Source organism: Lactuca sativa, chromosome 8 (genome assembly GCF_002870075.4).
Source record: "Lactuca sativa cultivar Salinas chromosome 8, Lsat_Salinas_v11, whole genome shotgun sequence".
Taxonomy (NCBI): Eukaryota; Viridiplantae; Streptophyta; class Magnoliopsida; order Asterales; family Asteraceae; genus Lactuca; species Lactuca sativa.
In genome coordinates, this window is record NC_056630.2 from 249,532,630 (window position 1) to 249,544,795 (window position 12,166).

The 12,166-nt window shown below is 34.2% G+C and overlaps 1 protein-coding gene and 1 long non-coding RNA gene across 3 annotated transcripts; one reads left to right on the forward strand and one right to left on the reverse strand.

The window, feature by feature from the left end:
• Positions 1-6,802: 6,802 nt before the first annotated feature.
• LOC111893275 (uncharacterized) lies at positions 6,803-8,055 on the reverse strand. Its single transcript, XR_002850844.3, has 2 exons — positions 7,605-8,055; positions 6,803-7,163 (listed from the first exon to the last, which is right to left on the reverse strand). It is a non-coding gene; the product is annotated as an uncharacterized LOC111893275 (long non-coding RNA).
• Positions 8,056-9,126: 1,071 nt separating this feature from the next.
• LOC111893274 (protein AGENET DOMAIN (AGD)-CONTAINING P1) lies at positions 9,127-10,094 on the forward strand. Of its 2 annotated transcripts, none has more exons than XM_023889337.3 (2): positions 9,127-9,276; positions 9,528-10,094. In XM_023889337.3, the coding sequence occupies exon 2, from the start codon at positions 9,553-9,555 to the stop codon at positions 9,955-9,957; it is 405 nt and encodes a 134-aa protein (XP_023745105.1). In that variant the 5' UTR covers positions 9,127-9,276; positions 9,528-9,552; the 3' UTR covers positions 9,958-10,094. The 2 variants fall into 2 exon arrangements, with proteins under 2 accessions (XP_023745105.1, XP_042753644.1); XM_042897710.2 differs by having other exon boundaries at positions 9,149-9,297.
• The last annotated feature ends 2,072 nt before the right edge of the window (positions 10,095-12,166 follow it).

Below are 12,166 nucleotides of genomic sequence, written 5' to 3' on the forward strand. Positions count from 1 at the left end.
GATTAGTTGCTAGGTGTCAAGTGGTGACTTGAGTACACACACTGTCACACCCCCAAACCAAGGATGGCGGAAACGTCCAGGGGTGGAGGACTTCATGTACAGTATCACAACAACGTGTATAATAGTGCTCAAAGTAAATACAACCATCATAAATATAATTGAAAGAGTTACATCAAAGTGTATGTTTACATGTTTCAAAATCAATTACAATATGATGACAAAAATAAATTGTTGACGGTTTATCGTCCCATCCTCAAAGCGCTGAAACTTTTCCTGTTTCACTGATTTCCTGAGAATACAAGTAGTTTTGAAAAAGAGTGTCAACAATTAAGTTGGTGAGTTCATAAGAGTTTTGTTTGGAGTAGAAACCATTTTCCTTCTTAAAATCGATGAAGTTTGAATTCCAGAAAATCCAATATTTTCTTAATTAAGTGTAAACAGAGTAATCCTATACGATGCGATGATGAATTCTAGATTTACCCGTAGATTTCCCCTATAATTGTCCAGCCTATATAAGTTATATAAGATTTAGGTTAGATAAAACGTCGAATGTAATGGGTCCGCCCTAGGTCCACAACCAAACAAGGAACAGGAGATGAGGCGGGCACCACCAATTCCAAGCCAATCCAGACTAAATTCTTGTATGACTCAAGCATATACGCTCAACGATTATAGTTGAAGTCTAACCATACGAAAATCTATTGTGAATATAACCTATACATATCATAGTTCACCGGGGAGTAATAGAGATTAGTGAACCTGAACTATGCATATGAATAGCTTATCAAAGTGATGGTGATGGTGAGTGTAACCTATACATATCATAGTTCACCGGGGAGTAATAGAGATTAGTGAACCTGAACTATGCATATGAATAGCTTATCAAAGTGATGGTGATGGTGAGTGTAACCTATACATATCATAGTTCACCGGGGAGTAATAGAGATTAGTGAACCTGAACTATGCATATGAATAGCTTATCAAAGTGATGGTGATGGTGAGTGTAACCTATACATATCATAGTTCACCGGGGAGTAATAGAGATTAGTGAACCTGAACTATGCATATGAATAGCTTATCAAAGTGATGGTGATGGTGAGTGTAACCTATACATATCATAGTTCACCGGGGAGTAATAGAGATTAGTGAACCTGAACTATGCATATGAATAGCTTATCAAAGTGATGGTGAATTCCTTTCTTGTAATTAAGTTCCTAGAGTAGATGAAACATAAACTATACCTATTATAGCTTATTACTTTGTTTGTAATGTGTATTTACCATAACTATACCAATTATAACTGTCGAGTTCGTTTGTGGGGGTATAATGGCTTAACTATACTTATTATAGTTTATCTTAATCGTCCATAGCGGCAATAACTCTTTTGTAAGTGTAAGACCTTTAATATTGTGTTTGTTATATGAATGACCCTAAACTATACCTATTATAGTTTAACGATTGATTTCGTGGGAATGAGCATAGGCCTTGCTTGTCATAATTTATCAATGTTTATATTTTAATGAATATAGCCTCGTAATATCGTATTTATATATATATATATATATATATATATATATATATATATATATATATATATATATATATATATATATATATATATATTTGTCATACTTGTGAAGATGTAAATCCATGTGTTTTCTGATGTATGTCTATGTAGGAATACAAAATTTATCATATATTGCAACTACACAAAATCAACTAACGATGTATACCTTGCTCGACATGTTACAAGGTGAAATGAAATTTATTGTGTTTTTCTGTTAATAACCTTTTCTGTAACTGATATTGGAAAAATTGTAGAAAAATCATAAAATGTCCAAATCAGGTTCTGTAACTTCTGAGAGTTTGGAAAAGGAGTCTAGTTTGTTCATAATTTTTATTATAATTTTTAATGATCCCTAACTTGGGTGAAAAAGTCCATAATCACAGACTGGTCCGGATTGAAGTTTGAAATGATAGGCGGTTTTGTAAAAATCACCATAAATTGTAGAAAAATCGTATGGAGATGTGCAAGTAGTCATTTTAAAGCTAAGAAGTGGAACTACATGCGCCTAAAACAGTTTTGAAAACAAAAATATTTAAGATGTCCAAAACAGTCCGTGAATGGAGTGAAACTTTTCTGATAAAAGCTGTTAGAAAAATGTAGTTATGTTCTAAGCATTTTAACTTGTATTCCCCCCCTAAAAACTTGAGAAAACGTGAAAATGTAGGGGTATGAACTCACCTTGTGTGATTTTAGTAGATAAGTGTTGAAGAAGAGAAGTGTTCAACCCAAGAACACTAGAAGAACCGTTGAAGATTCGAAGCTCTAACACAAATATAATGGAGTTTGTGTAAGATATCCATGATTTGAGTGGAAATAATTGAGGTAATCATAAAGGAAATGGATTATGCTTACCAAAGGTGGAGGAAACTCTCAAGATCAGCCCTTGAATCTCGGGTTTCTAGAGAGAGAAAGTGAGAGAGAAAGGAGTTTGATCTTCTTGTGAAATGAGAACAAATGAAAGAAAATGAGGAGAGAGGATGATTATCCAGCTCTCAAAGGCATGGGGATGGCTTGTGAGGGAGGTAAAAAGTACAAGGTATGGTGGGGAGGAGTGTGGGTTGATCATGGAGTGGGTATGGGGTTGCTTGTGTCATAAAATAAGGTAAAGTCAACACTCTTCTTTTTGTACTTTACCAACTCCTTTTTAATAAGATTTTATCCTTAAAATGTGATTAAATCATTAATTTAGGGACCTTATATTTAAAAATAAAGTTTTGGGTGAAAATCCCATGTTAAAATAATTAAAAATGGGTTTAAAACGCAAAAATATGCAAAAACGGGCGAAAAATGCAATTTCCAGCAAGTTTCTTCGGATCCCGGCCGAGGCTCGGTCAGCTGGGCTCGGTTCGGACGCGGAGGCTGAATCCGGAAGCGAAGGCGCGAAGGTTGGCTCGGCTCGGACGCGGTAGGCTGAGGCGGGGAGGCGAAAGCGCGAGGCGACGGCTCGGTCCGAAGCGATGCAGTCCGAAGCGAAGGCGAGAAGCGGAAGGCGGGTTCGGTCCGAGCAGCTATCCGACGCGAAGGTAAGGTTCGGTCCGAAGGGTGGCTAGAACCGAAGGAACTGTAGTGAACAGTACCTTCGGTTCGGATCTCCCTTCTACCCGAGGTTCGGTTCGGACCTTTCTTCTTAGCAGCCTTCGGTTCGGATCTCCTTCATGGTCGGATTCGGTTCGGATGAACAGTAACTTCGGTCCAGCATATGAACAATACTTTCGGTTCGGACCCTCATGAATAGTGCTTTCGGTTCGGTTCATGAATAGTACTTTCGGTTCAGAGGGTTCGTTTCCTTAAGTCCGTTTTTCGCGTAGACTTCCGTTCTTGGGCTATTTTCGCCAAATTCGAGGGTCGGGATGCCCCGAGTGATTATAGAAAGTTGGGAGAGATTTTCGAGAGAGATTCCTCGTTCTCAGAGAGATTTGGGAGAGATTTGACGTACTTGGAGAGATTTCGCATACGAAGAGATACGTGAGGGAGATTTCACATACTTAGAGAGATTTGGGAGAGATTTGACACACTTGGAGAGATTTCACATACAAAGAGATATGTGGGAGAGATTTCACATTCTTAGAGAGATTTGGGAGAGATTTGACATACTTGGAGAGATTTCACATACAAAGAGATATGTGGGAGAGATTTCACATACTTAGAGAGATTTGGGAGAGATTTGACATACTTAGAGATATGTGGGAGAGGTTTCACATACTTAGAGATATGTGGGAGAGGTTTCACATACTTAGAGATATGTGGGAGAGGTTTCACATACTTAGAGATATGTGGGAGAGGTTTCACATACTTAGAGATATGTGGGAGAGGTTTCACATACTTAGAGATATGTGGGAGAGGTTTCACATACTTAGAGATATGTGGAAGAGGTTTCACATACTTAGAGATATGTGGGAGAGGTTTCACATACTTAGAGATATGTGGGAGAGGTTTCACATACTTAGAGATATGTGGGAGAGGTTTCACTGGTGACCTTTTTGAGTGTTCGGCTACGCACTGCAAGGTCCTTAAACCCCGCTAAGCCTTGATTAGGGATCTTGCATACTCCCGATGAGTATGTAACATTGTTGTATCGGTTTGGCTTTCTACGTACCACCGTTTCAGGTTAAGGAGATTTAGGTGAACGCACTTTTCGATTTATGATCTCTCATTAGAATAGAGAGTTGTTTAGAAGTTATATAACATAAACTCTAGTACTCACGGCAAATTGGGTTGACCGGTTTGACTTGTTGACTTTTAGTTGACTTTGACTTGACCGAAAGTTGACGGTTGTCACACACACGAATCCTATTTAGCATATATCGGCACATATATGAACATAATTAGTGTTATAAACAACTAATTAATGAATTTGGGACCACCTTAGGGACTAGTAAACACTTAAAATGAAGTGTTTCAATCATATATGATTGTATGAAGGGTTATAAGGCTATACAAGAAAGTGTATGGCCAAAATACACACTACATGTGTGTGTGCGGACATGTGTGTGGCCTGGTGTGCTACCAGCACGTGTGTGCGGCCAGGTGTGCTGCCAAAAACATGGTGTTCTTGGTGTTCTTGGTGAAAGTTGTTACCTTTTGGATGATACTTGAGAGGATTTTGAGTCCTTGCTTTGAAGAAATGTAAGAAATGATCAAGAGACCAAGGATTTCATATATATAGGAGGTGAGTGCGGCTGGAGGTGTGTGTGGTTGGGTGTGTGCGGCTGGCTGGCCGCACACTCTAGTGTGCGGCCGCACACACCTAACTTGATGTGTTTGGCCCGTTTTTCCAATGCTACACTCTATCTATCCCATCCTCCGACACGTATCTCAATTATACTAAGCTTTAAGCACTCATCTAGACTCAAAAACCTCATTATAGAATAGCAAAACGAAGCTAATCTTTAATAACAATGAAGAATGAAAGCTAGAAATTTCGGGTTGTCATAATAATAATACTCAACATTCTTTGGTTCATTACTGTGTGTTCTAACTTCAATATTTCTTTTACCATGTTCTCCGTTCTCTTGGCCTTCAACCCAAAGTGCTACAACATGTGCGGCATCTGGCTTGTTATACACTCGCTGATCTTGTGTAGGGACAGTCTTAAAAATAATCTTATATTCATCTAAACATGGTATGTCACTTTAATTTCGGAAAAGCGTGCATATGGATTATGATGTAGATAGGTTATGCATGTTGCAGTTAAGTCTTTAGATAATCGTGGGGAAGTTGTTAATCGATTTTCTATTTCTTTCTCTGTATCGTGAAAATATAATTGAAGGTTTTTAGCACTTTTCTCATCAGGATGTAAATCATTCACAAAATGATATACTTGGCCTTGGACTCTAAAAGTGTAAATACCCTTATTTCTTTTTGTCAGGTTCTTGTCTGCTTTAACACCAAATGAAGTGAAGGCAAAATGATTATTATATGTTCTAATATATGTTCTAAAAGATTTTGCTACTTCTGATATAGATGCATGATAACAAATTACGCATGACAAGTGAGAGTTCATTATTGGATAAAACAATCTGACCTTCTAAACAACAAAAGTTTGATGTTTCTGAATAAAACTTCAGAGCATTACAATAGGAACAACATACTACTTCTAGAAGAATATCTGCAGATAAAATAATTTGCTTTAACAATGCCTTTCCTTTTGTATTATTGAGCTAATTGCTGATGACATTTGACATTGCAACTGATTGACCACCAACTGTAAGTTTTCTTTTGTTAGTTGCTTCTTTTTCTCCAATTATAGTTTCATTTGCGTTGGTTGATTTTTCTACTGTGGTATCATTTATTTTCATTTTTTTGTAAATTAACTGGAGATTCAAATTGCAAGTTTTCTTTGTTTTCTTTCTCCATTTTTTAATTGCTTCTTTTCTATATTTTTTCTTATATTCACAAGCATTATGAATCATGTCTAACTTGTCTATTATGTCATTTTCTTCCAATTTATAATAGCTAATCTTCTATATTGTTTCTTATTTATAATGGAACAACCAACATGTAAAGTTTTTGTGTAATTATTAGATGCTTGTTGAAATGTTTTCATGATTTTCAAGTTTGCAATATGTAAATTGACAAATTTGTTTTTCCTTATTGGTTACACCTATTCAGTTGGAAATTTTATTTACCTATCTTGTTAAATTAATTAGGAAAGAACCTGGCTGATGCCATAGAATGGTGTTGCATACTATTCACATTCATTTCTTGTAAGCAAATTCAATACCAGTTTAATAAAAAATAGATAATTTAGCATCAATTATATAAATTCTCCACAAGGAAAGAAATAGGTGATACATGATCCAGCTACTTTGCTATATATTGAAAAAAATTAGATATCTAACTAACTCTAGAATATCATCAATGAAAATTCCAAACACATAAAAATATCTTTTAAAAAACCCTTAATTTAAAGTCTTGTTAAGAACAGCAAAACGCTAGAAATTGTATTCGTTGGAAACCCACAACTATGTTTTGTTGATTAGGCTTGGAATTGTTGTGTTCAAAAAAATCATGTAAAACAGTAAGTTGTTGCAAACGTGAAAAATTAAACAACATTTCTACAAAAGAATGATTAAACCAATATTATTCATTAACCAGGGTTGGTTATTGCATGTTATAACAAACCAATGGAACTGTATTGTTTTCACCAGTAGTAACAGACCACCAAGTGAATTGAGACATGCTTGTATGCTATTGGAGTATGTTAATTTCATTATTTATGAAACAATGAAACAATTAATTTCAATAATCTGAAGTGCACATTTAATCTTCAAAAAAATTAGGGATTAGTGAGAAGGATAATAATACAACACATTACACCAACCTTTTTCTTTCAAGTTGCCCCAATTCAGAAAACTACATATAAATATAAACATAAGAAGCGATCATGGCATGATGGAAAAAAGAGAGTGATATGGGTTTTTTCATAATAAACATGAAAAGAGAGAATTAGGCCTATGTTCTTGAACCTGGAACGTGTTAAGTGACTGTTGGTGTCCAATTTGAGTGTCAATGAACACAACTTATAGGAAACCAATCATGTTGGCGTAGAGATGCACCAACCTTTCCTTCGATCAACTTGCCCCCATTCAGAAAACTACATAAATATAAACACAAAATGCAATCATGCCAAAATACACTACAAAGAGAGATACAAGTTTATTATAATAAACAGGAAAAGAGAGATGGAGAAGAGTGAATTAGCCATGTGTTCTTGAACATGGAACGTTTTCAGTGGAAATTGGTGTCTAATTGTGAATGTGCGTCAACACAACTTATTGGAAATCAATAATACTGTCGTAGAGATGATGGCTTCGTTATAATTTGAAGTCATGTAAAATTATCATTATTTTAATACGCGATTTACTGAACATAAAGAGACACCGGTGATTTCCGGTGCGTATGGTGGGGATAATATTTGATGAAATCGCAATAAAACCCTATTTGACTGGTTCATGCGGAAGAAGAAGACGGAAAGGAAGCGTATGATGAGTCTGAGATTGAATGATGAAAGCAGAAAATAGAAGAAAGTCGTTACCTTTTTTGTATACATGGTCGAATTACACAATCTTCAGTGGTTGGGATTACGAAGAATAACAGGAACAGAAACCCGGTGCATATGGTGGGGATTATCTTTGATGAAATCGCAATAAAGCCTTATTTGTCTGGTTTATCCGGAAGAAGATGGAAAAGAAGCGTATCATGAATCCGAGATTGAATGATGAAAGCAGATTAACAGGATTAGAAGCGAACGAAACTGCTATTTCCGATAATTTTAAGTGCTTTTACCGGTAGGATGAGATAGTGTAAAGATTTGGGGATTTTTCGACAAGAAGAGGATCGGGAATCGTTAGAGGGGAAGGAAATTGATTTGTTGTTTCCTTTTGGATTGGGAAACGTTATGGATATTGGCAAACGTTGGGAGGATTGGAAAACAATAAGTTGTCATCAGTTGCGTCGTTTTGTACTTAGGTTACTAGTCTTTTAGTGGACCATGGAAATTGGAATTTAAAGGAAGGAGGAAAACAGGGTTTTCATATATAATAATAATAGTGATAATGATATCATATGTGAACGTATAAGTCGCTAATGCACGGATATTCATTAACAACTTGTACGTTCGCAGATGACTTGATGAAATCGTAGATGAGCTTAATTCATCTACGATTTTGATGACTATTTTTGTAATTTAGTTTTTATTTTTTTGCTATTTTCTATTAACAGTAACTTCAACCATTCTATTAAAAATATCATTAAATTGGTGTATTTTTAACATCAAAACTTATTTTTTTACTCCAATCACACCTTTCAAATTTACACTAAAAATATTTTTTCATATTATAATGTAGAATAGAATAATTATTAAAGTTGTAAAAGTTATATAACTAACCAAAATAATATTAAACAATTCAAAAAGTTGTTTTTGTGTGATGAATAGTATTAGACCAAATATAGATGCCATTATTCAATCCCATTATTTTTGTATTTTGTTTAGTGGTCCATTGGAACACATTTTCATACCAAAACAATATGAGTAAATTACTGAAATCATCCTTGTGGTTTGGTCAAAATTGCACGTTTGGTTCCTAACTTTTTTTTTGCACTCGGATCGTCCATATGGTTTGATTTTGTTGCGTTTTTCGTCCCTATGGTTTGGTAAAAAAATGCATGTTTGGTCCCTAACTTTATGTATGTAAGGGACGAAAAATGCAACAAAATCAAATCATAGGGACGAAAAACGCAACAAAATCAAACCACGGGGACGATCCAAATGCAAAAAAAAAATTAGGAACCAACATGCAATTTTAACCAAACTACAAAGACGATTTCAATAATTTACTCAAACACTATTTTTATATATCCATTGAATCGGTCTAACTAATAAACGGTTTTAGTTAGATTTGTAATTTTTTCAAAGAAAAATTAATGTGGCACTATGACCGATGCCAAAACACGCCCTAAATGATATCAGCTGACCTAAAATAAATAATTATTTATCTAAAATAAATAATTATTTTGTTGAAACTAATAAAAATAAAAACATAAATATGATTATGTTTATGATTTTCCTAAAATATTGCAAAAAAAGTCCACCATTCGTCGTCAATGGCTGTAGTGTAAATTAGGGTTAATTTCTACTTATTCACTACGAGAATACAGGCGCTACTAGGATTGCCTCCACGTCTCACGCTAATCTGGTTTTCGATAAGGTCGCATACATTCCTCAAAGAGTAATTCTGAATCTGCATCCTCTTTTAATTTTTCTTTTAGAATTATTATTTGATTTTTGGAAGCAATTGACGCTTGATTTTGTTATAATCTCATTTCAATTCAACAAAACTCATCATCGAATTCAAATAGTCCCCAAAATTACTCAAAATTTGTGTTTGCAACTAGTAAATCAGTGTATTTCACATCCAAGCTCACATCCACAAAACATTTTACTCTTCCCGATTTGCAGAAAAAAAAAAACATCATCGGCAACAATGGCGTATGAAAGAGGCGACAGGGTAGAAATTACGAACAAAGAAGAGGGTTTCGCGGGTTCATACTACATAGCAAACATCATCTCTTCGCTTTCCAAAAAAGAGTACATAATCCAGTACAGAACGCTTCTGAACGACGACGGTTTTGCGCCTTTGAGAGAGATCGTCACCGCCGATCAAATCCGGCCGCTTCCGCCGGAGGTTATGACGACTGAGTTTTCGTTGTTGGATCTAGTCGATGCTTACGACAAGGATGGGTGGTGGGTGGGTAAGGTTATAAGGAAGACGGGATCGAATTACTTGGTGTATTTTGAGGATTCAAGAGAAGAAATTGTTTATCCGTTGAGTATGCTAAGGATTCATCAAGAATGGGATGGCAGGGTTTGGGTTTCTTCCAAAAAATAAGGTATTTTTTGTTGTTTCTGTGTTTCATCTCCTCTGTAAATATGAGTTTTCTTGGTGTGTTTTGGAATGTTTGGTAATGTGGATAAAGGAATGGAGTGTTTGGTTGTTTGAATGAATGAAATAAGTATTAGATTAAATTTGATAAAATTAATACAAAAATGTTGTTTTATAAGGATAAAAACCAAGGTTGTCAAGATCGGGATCCTACCTAGGATCGTTTTTGGGTTTGCAAGATCGGGATCGTAAGATCGGGATCGAGATCCTAAGATCCCACAAAATATAATATAATTTTAATTTATAATATTTAATCATGAAAAATATTTCAAACATTTAATTTTTCGTTCAAAAATTATAAGAACTTCAAAATATTAGTCATAAGTCACAATAAAAAATGATAAATGATAGGTTGGTAAAGGGTAAAAGATATAAAGTGGTAACAAAAATTCATTTGCAAAAAAAAAGAAAAAAAAAATCAAAGGAAGGTAGGATCGGATCGGATCTCGATCCTACGATCCTACCTACGATCTTACGATCCTACCTGCGATCCTACCCCAAATACGATTCTTTTACGATCCGGATCGTTTTTCACACCTAGGATCGTAGGATCGTACGATCCTACGATCAAAATCGCGATTTTGACAACCATGATAAAAACTATATTGTGTGAAGAATAAATGTGTTTTGTTATTTTTTGGAAGAAAACGAGAACATAATTCAGTTAACGTTTTGAATTTTTTTCTAAAGAACTTGATTTTAATAAATTGGTAAATAATTTATAAGTTGGGATGAAATGTTGTTTAATGTTTATGGATATATAACAAAATTTAAAGGTTAATAAAAACATAATAAATAAATAAAATAAAAAAGTTGCATTAGTCAAAATCTACTCCAGACCTGCGAGTCTGTTACTGACTACTGACTGTAGCCTTTCAAATCTGGTTCGGCACAAACTTCTAACAAGTACGTTTTTATTTTAGAATTTCCATTTTATGTTTCATTTATTCAAAAATTTGTATTGACTAATTATTTAAATATTTAATTTGTTTCTGAAATAACAGTTGAGTATATGATTTTAGAGCATCTCTGATAGTCGATATATATATATATATATATATATATATATATATATATATATATATATATATATATATATATATATATATATATATATATCTTTGTCATCCGAATATTATATTTATTTTAATCTCTATAAAATGACATCTTGGGTTTTTAATAGCTTTTTTAATAAATTATACATATTAATCCTTAATTATATAAAGTGTTTTAAAAACCTCTTCGTTTAGTTAGTCGTTTTTTAAAAACAACACAAAATAAATATTATTATAGATCAATATATAGTTATTTAAAAACATAAAAAACTATGATTGAGATAATTAATTAGTTAACGAAATACAAAATATTTAAAATTAGACAAAACTATAAAAATGGATTCGTATTTGTATAAAATATAAAACATAAATCTGGAGATCGCAATTGAAAAAGGGATAAATCGACTATAGGTACCTTCTTATTAGGGGACAAGTTAATCAAGTTATTGGATTTAACACACATACACAAGGGATGCATTCCTTTTTTCTTCTCCAAAATCGCAACAAAACATCTGAGTTTTTTTGTTCATCCGGTGAAAGGATGAAGAAGTATGAAGAAAGGAAGTGAAACGGTTCAGATGAGCACCAGAACCCTAACATCGCCCTTGCAGTCGTCCTCTCTCCTTTTCTTCTTCATTTTATTCCTCTCCCTTTCACTTTCTCTTTCATTTTTGAAATAATCTTCATTTTGGGGATGAACACAAAACCTTTCATTGAGCGTTGCTGAAGATCGATTATCATTTATGAATCTAAAAGATGAAGAAGAAAGAAACTAAACCGAAAAATATTTTATTTCTATATACTGAAATATTTACATAGACATAACGGGTAAATGAGCAACAAGCTGTGCTACAATTCTTTTTGGATGACAAAACTAATTCTTTTAAAAACATCTATAGATTTTGGAGTCATAACATTACAATTCATGACTCGTTGGAATCTACTGAGTAGCCCCACAGCTTCTGGCGCAAGGAAACCGAAAGTATCAAATGCAAAAGGTATAAACGTGTGTTGATATGGAAAAAAGGGAGAAAAGAAATAACACGAAGCTAATGTATACTCAAGTTAAAGACTCTTGAAAGGATTCAATGACATGACTA

Bases quoted from the DNA above. Each gene is read 5' to 3' on its own strand.
- LOC111893274 (XM_023889337.3), top strand. From the start codon at position 9,553: ATGGCGTATGAAAGAGGCGACAGGGTAGAAATTACGAACAAAGAAGAG.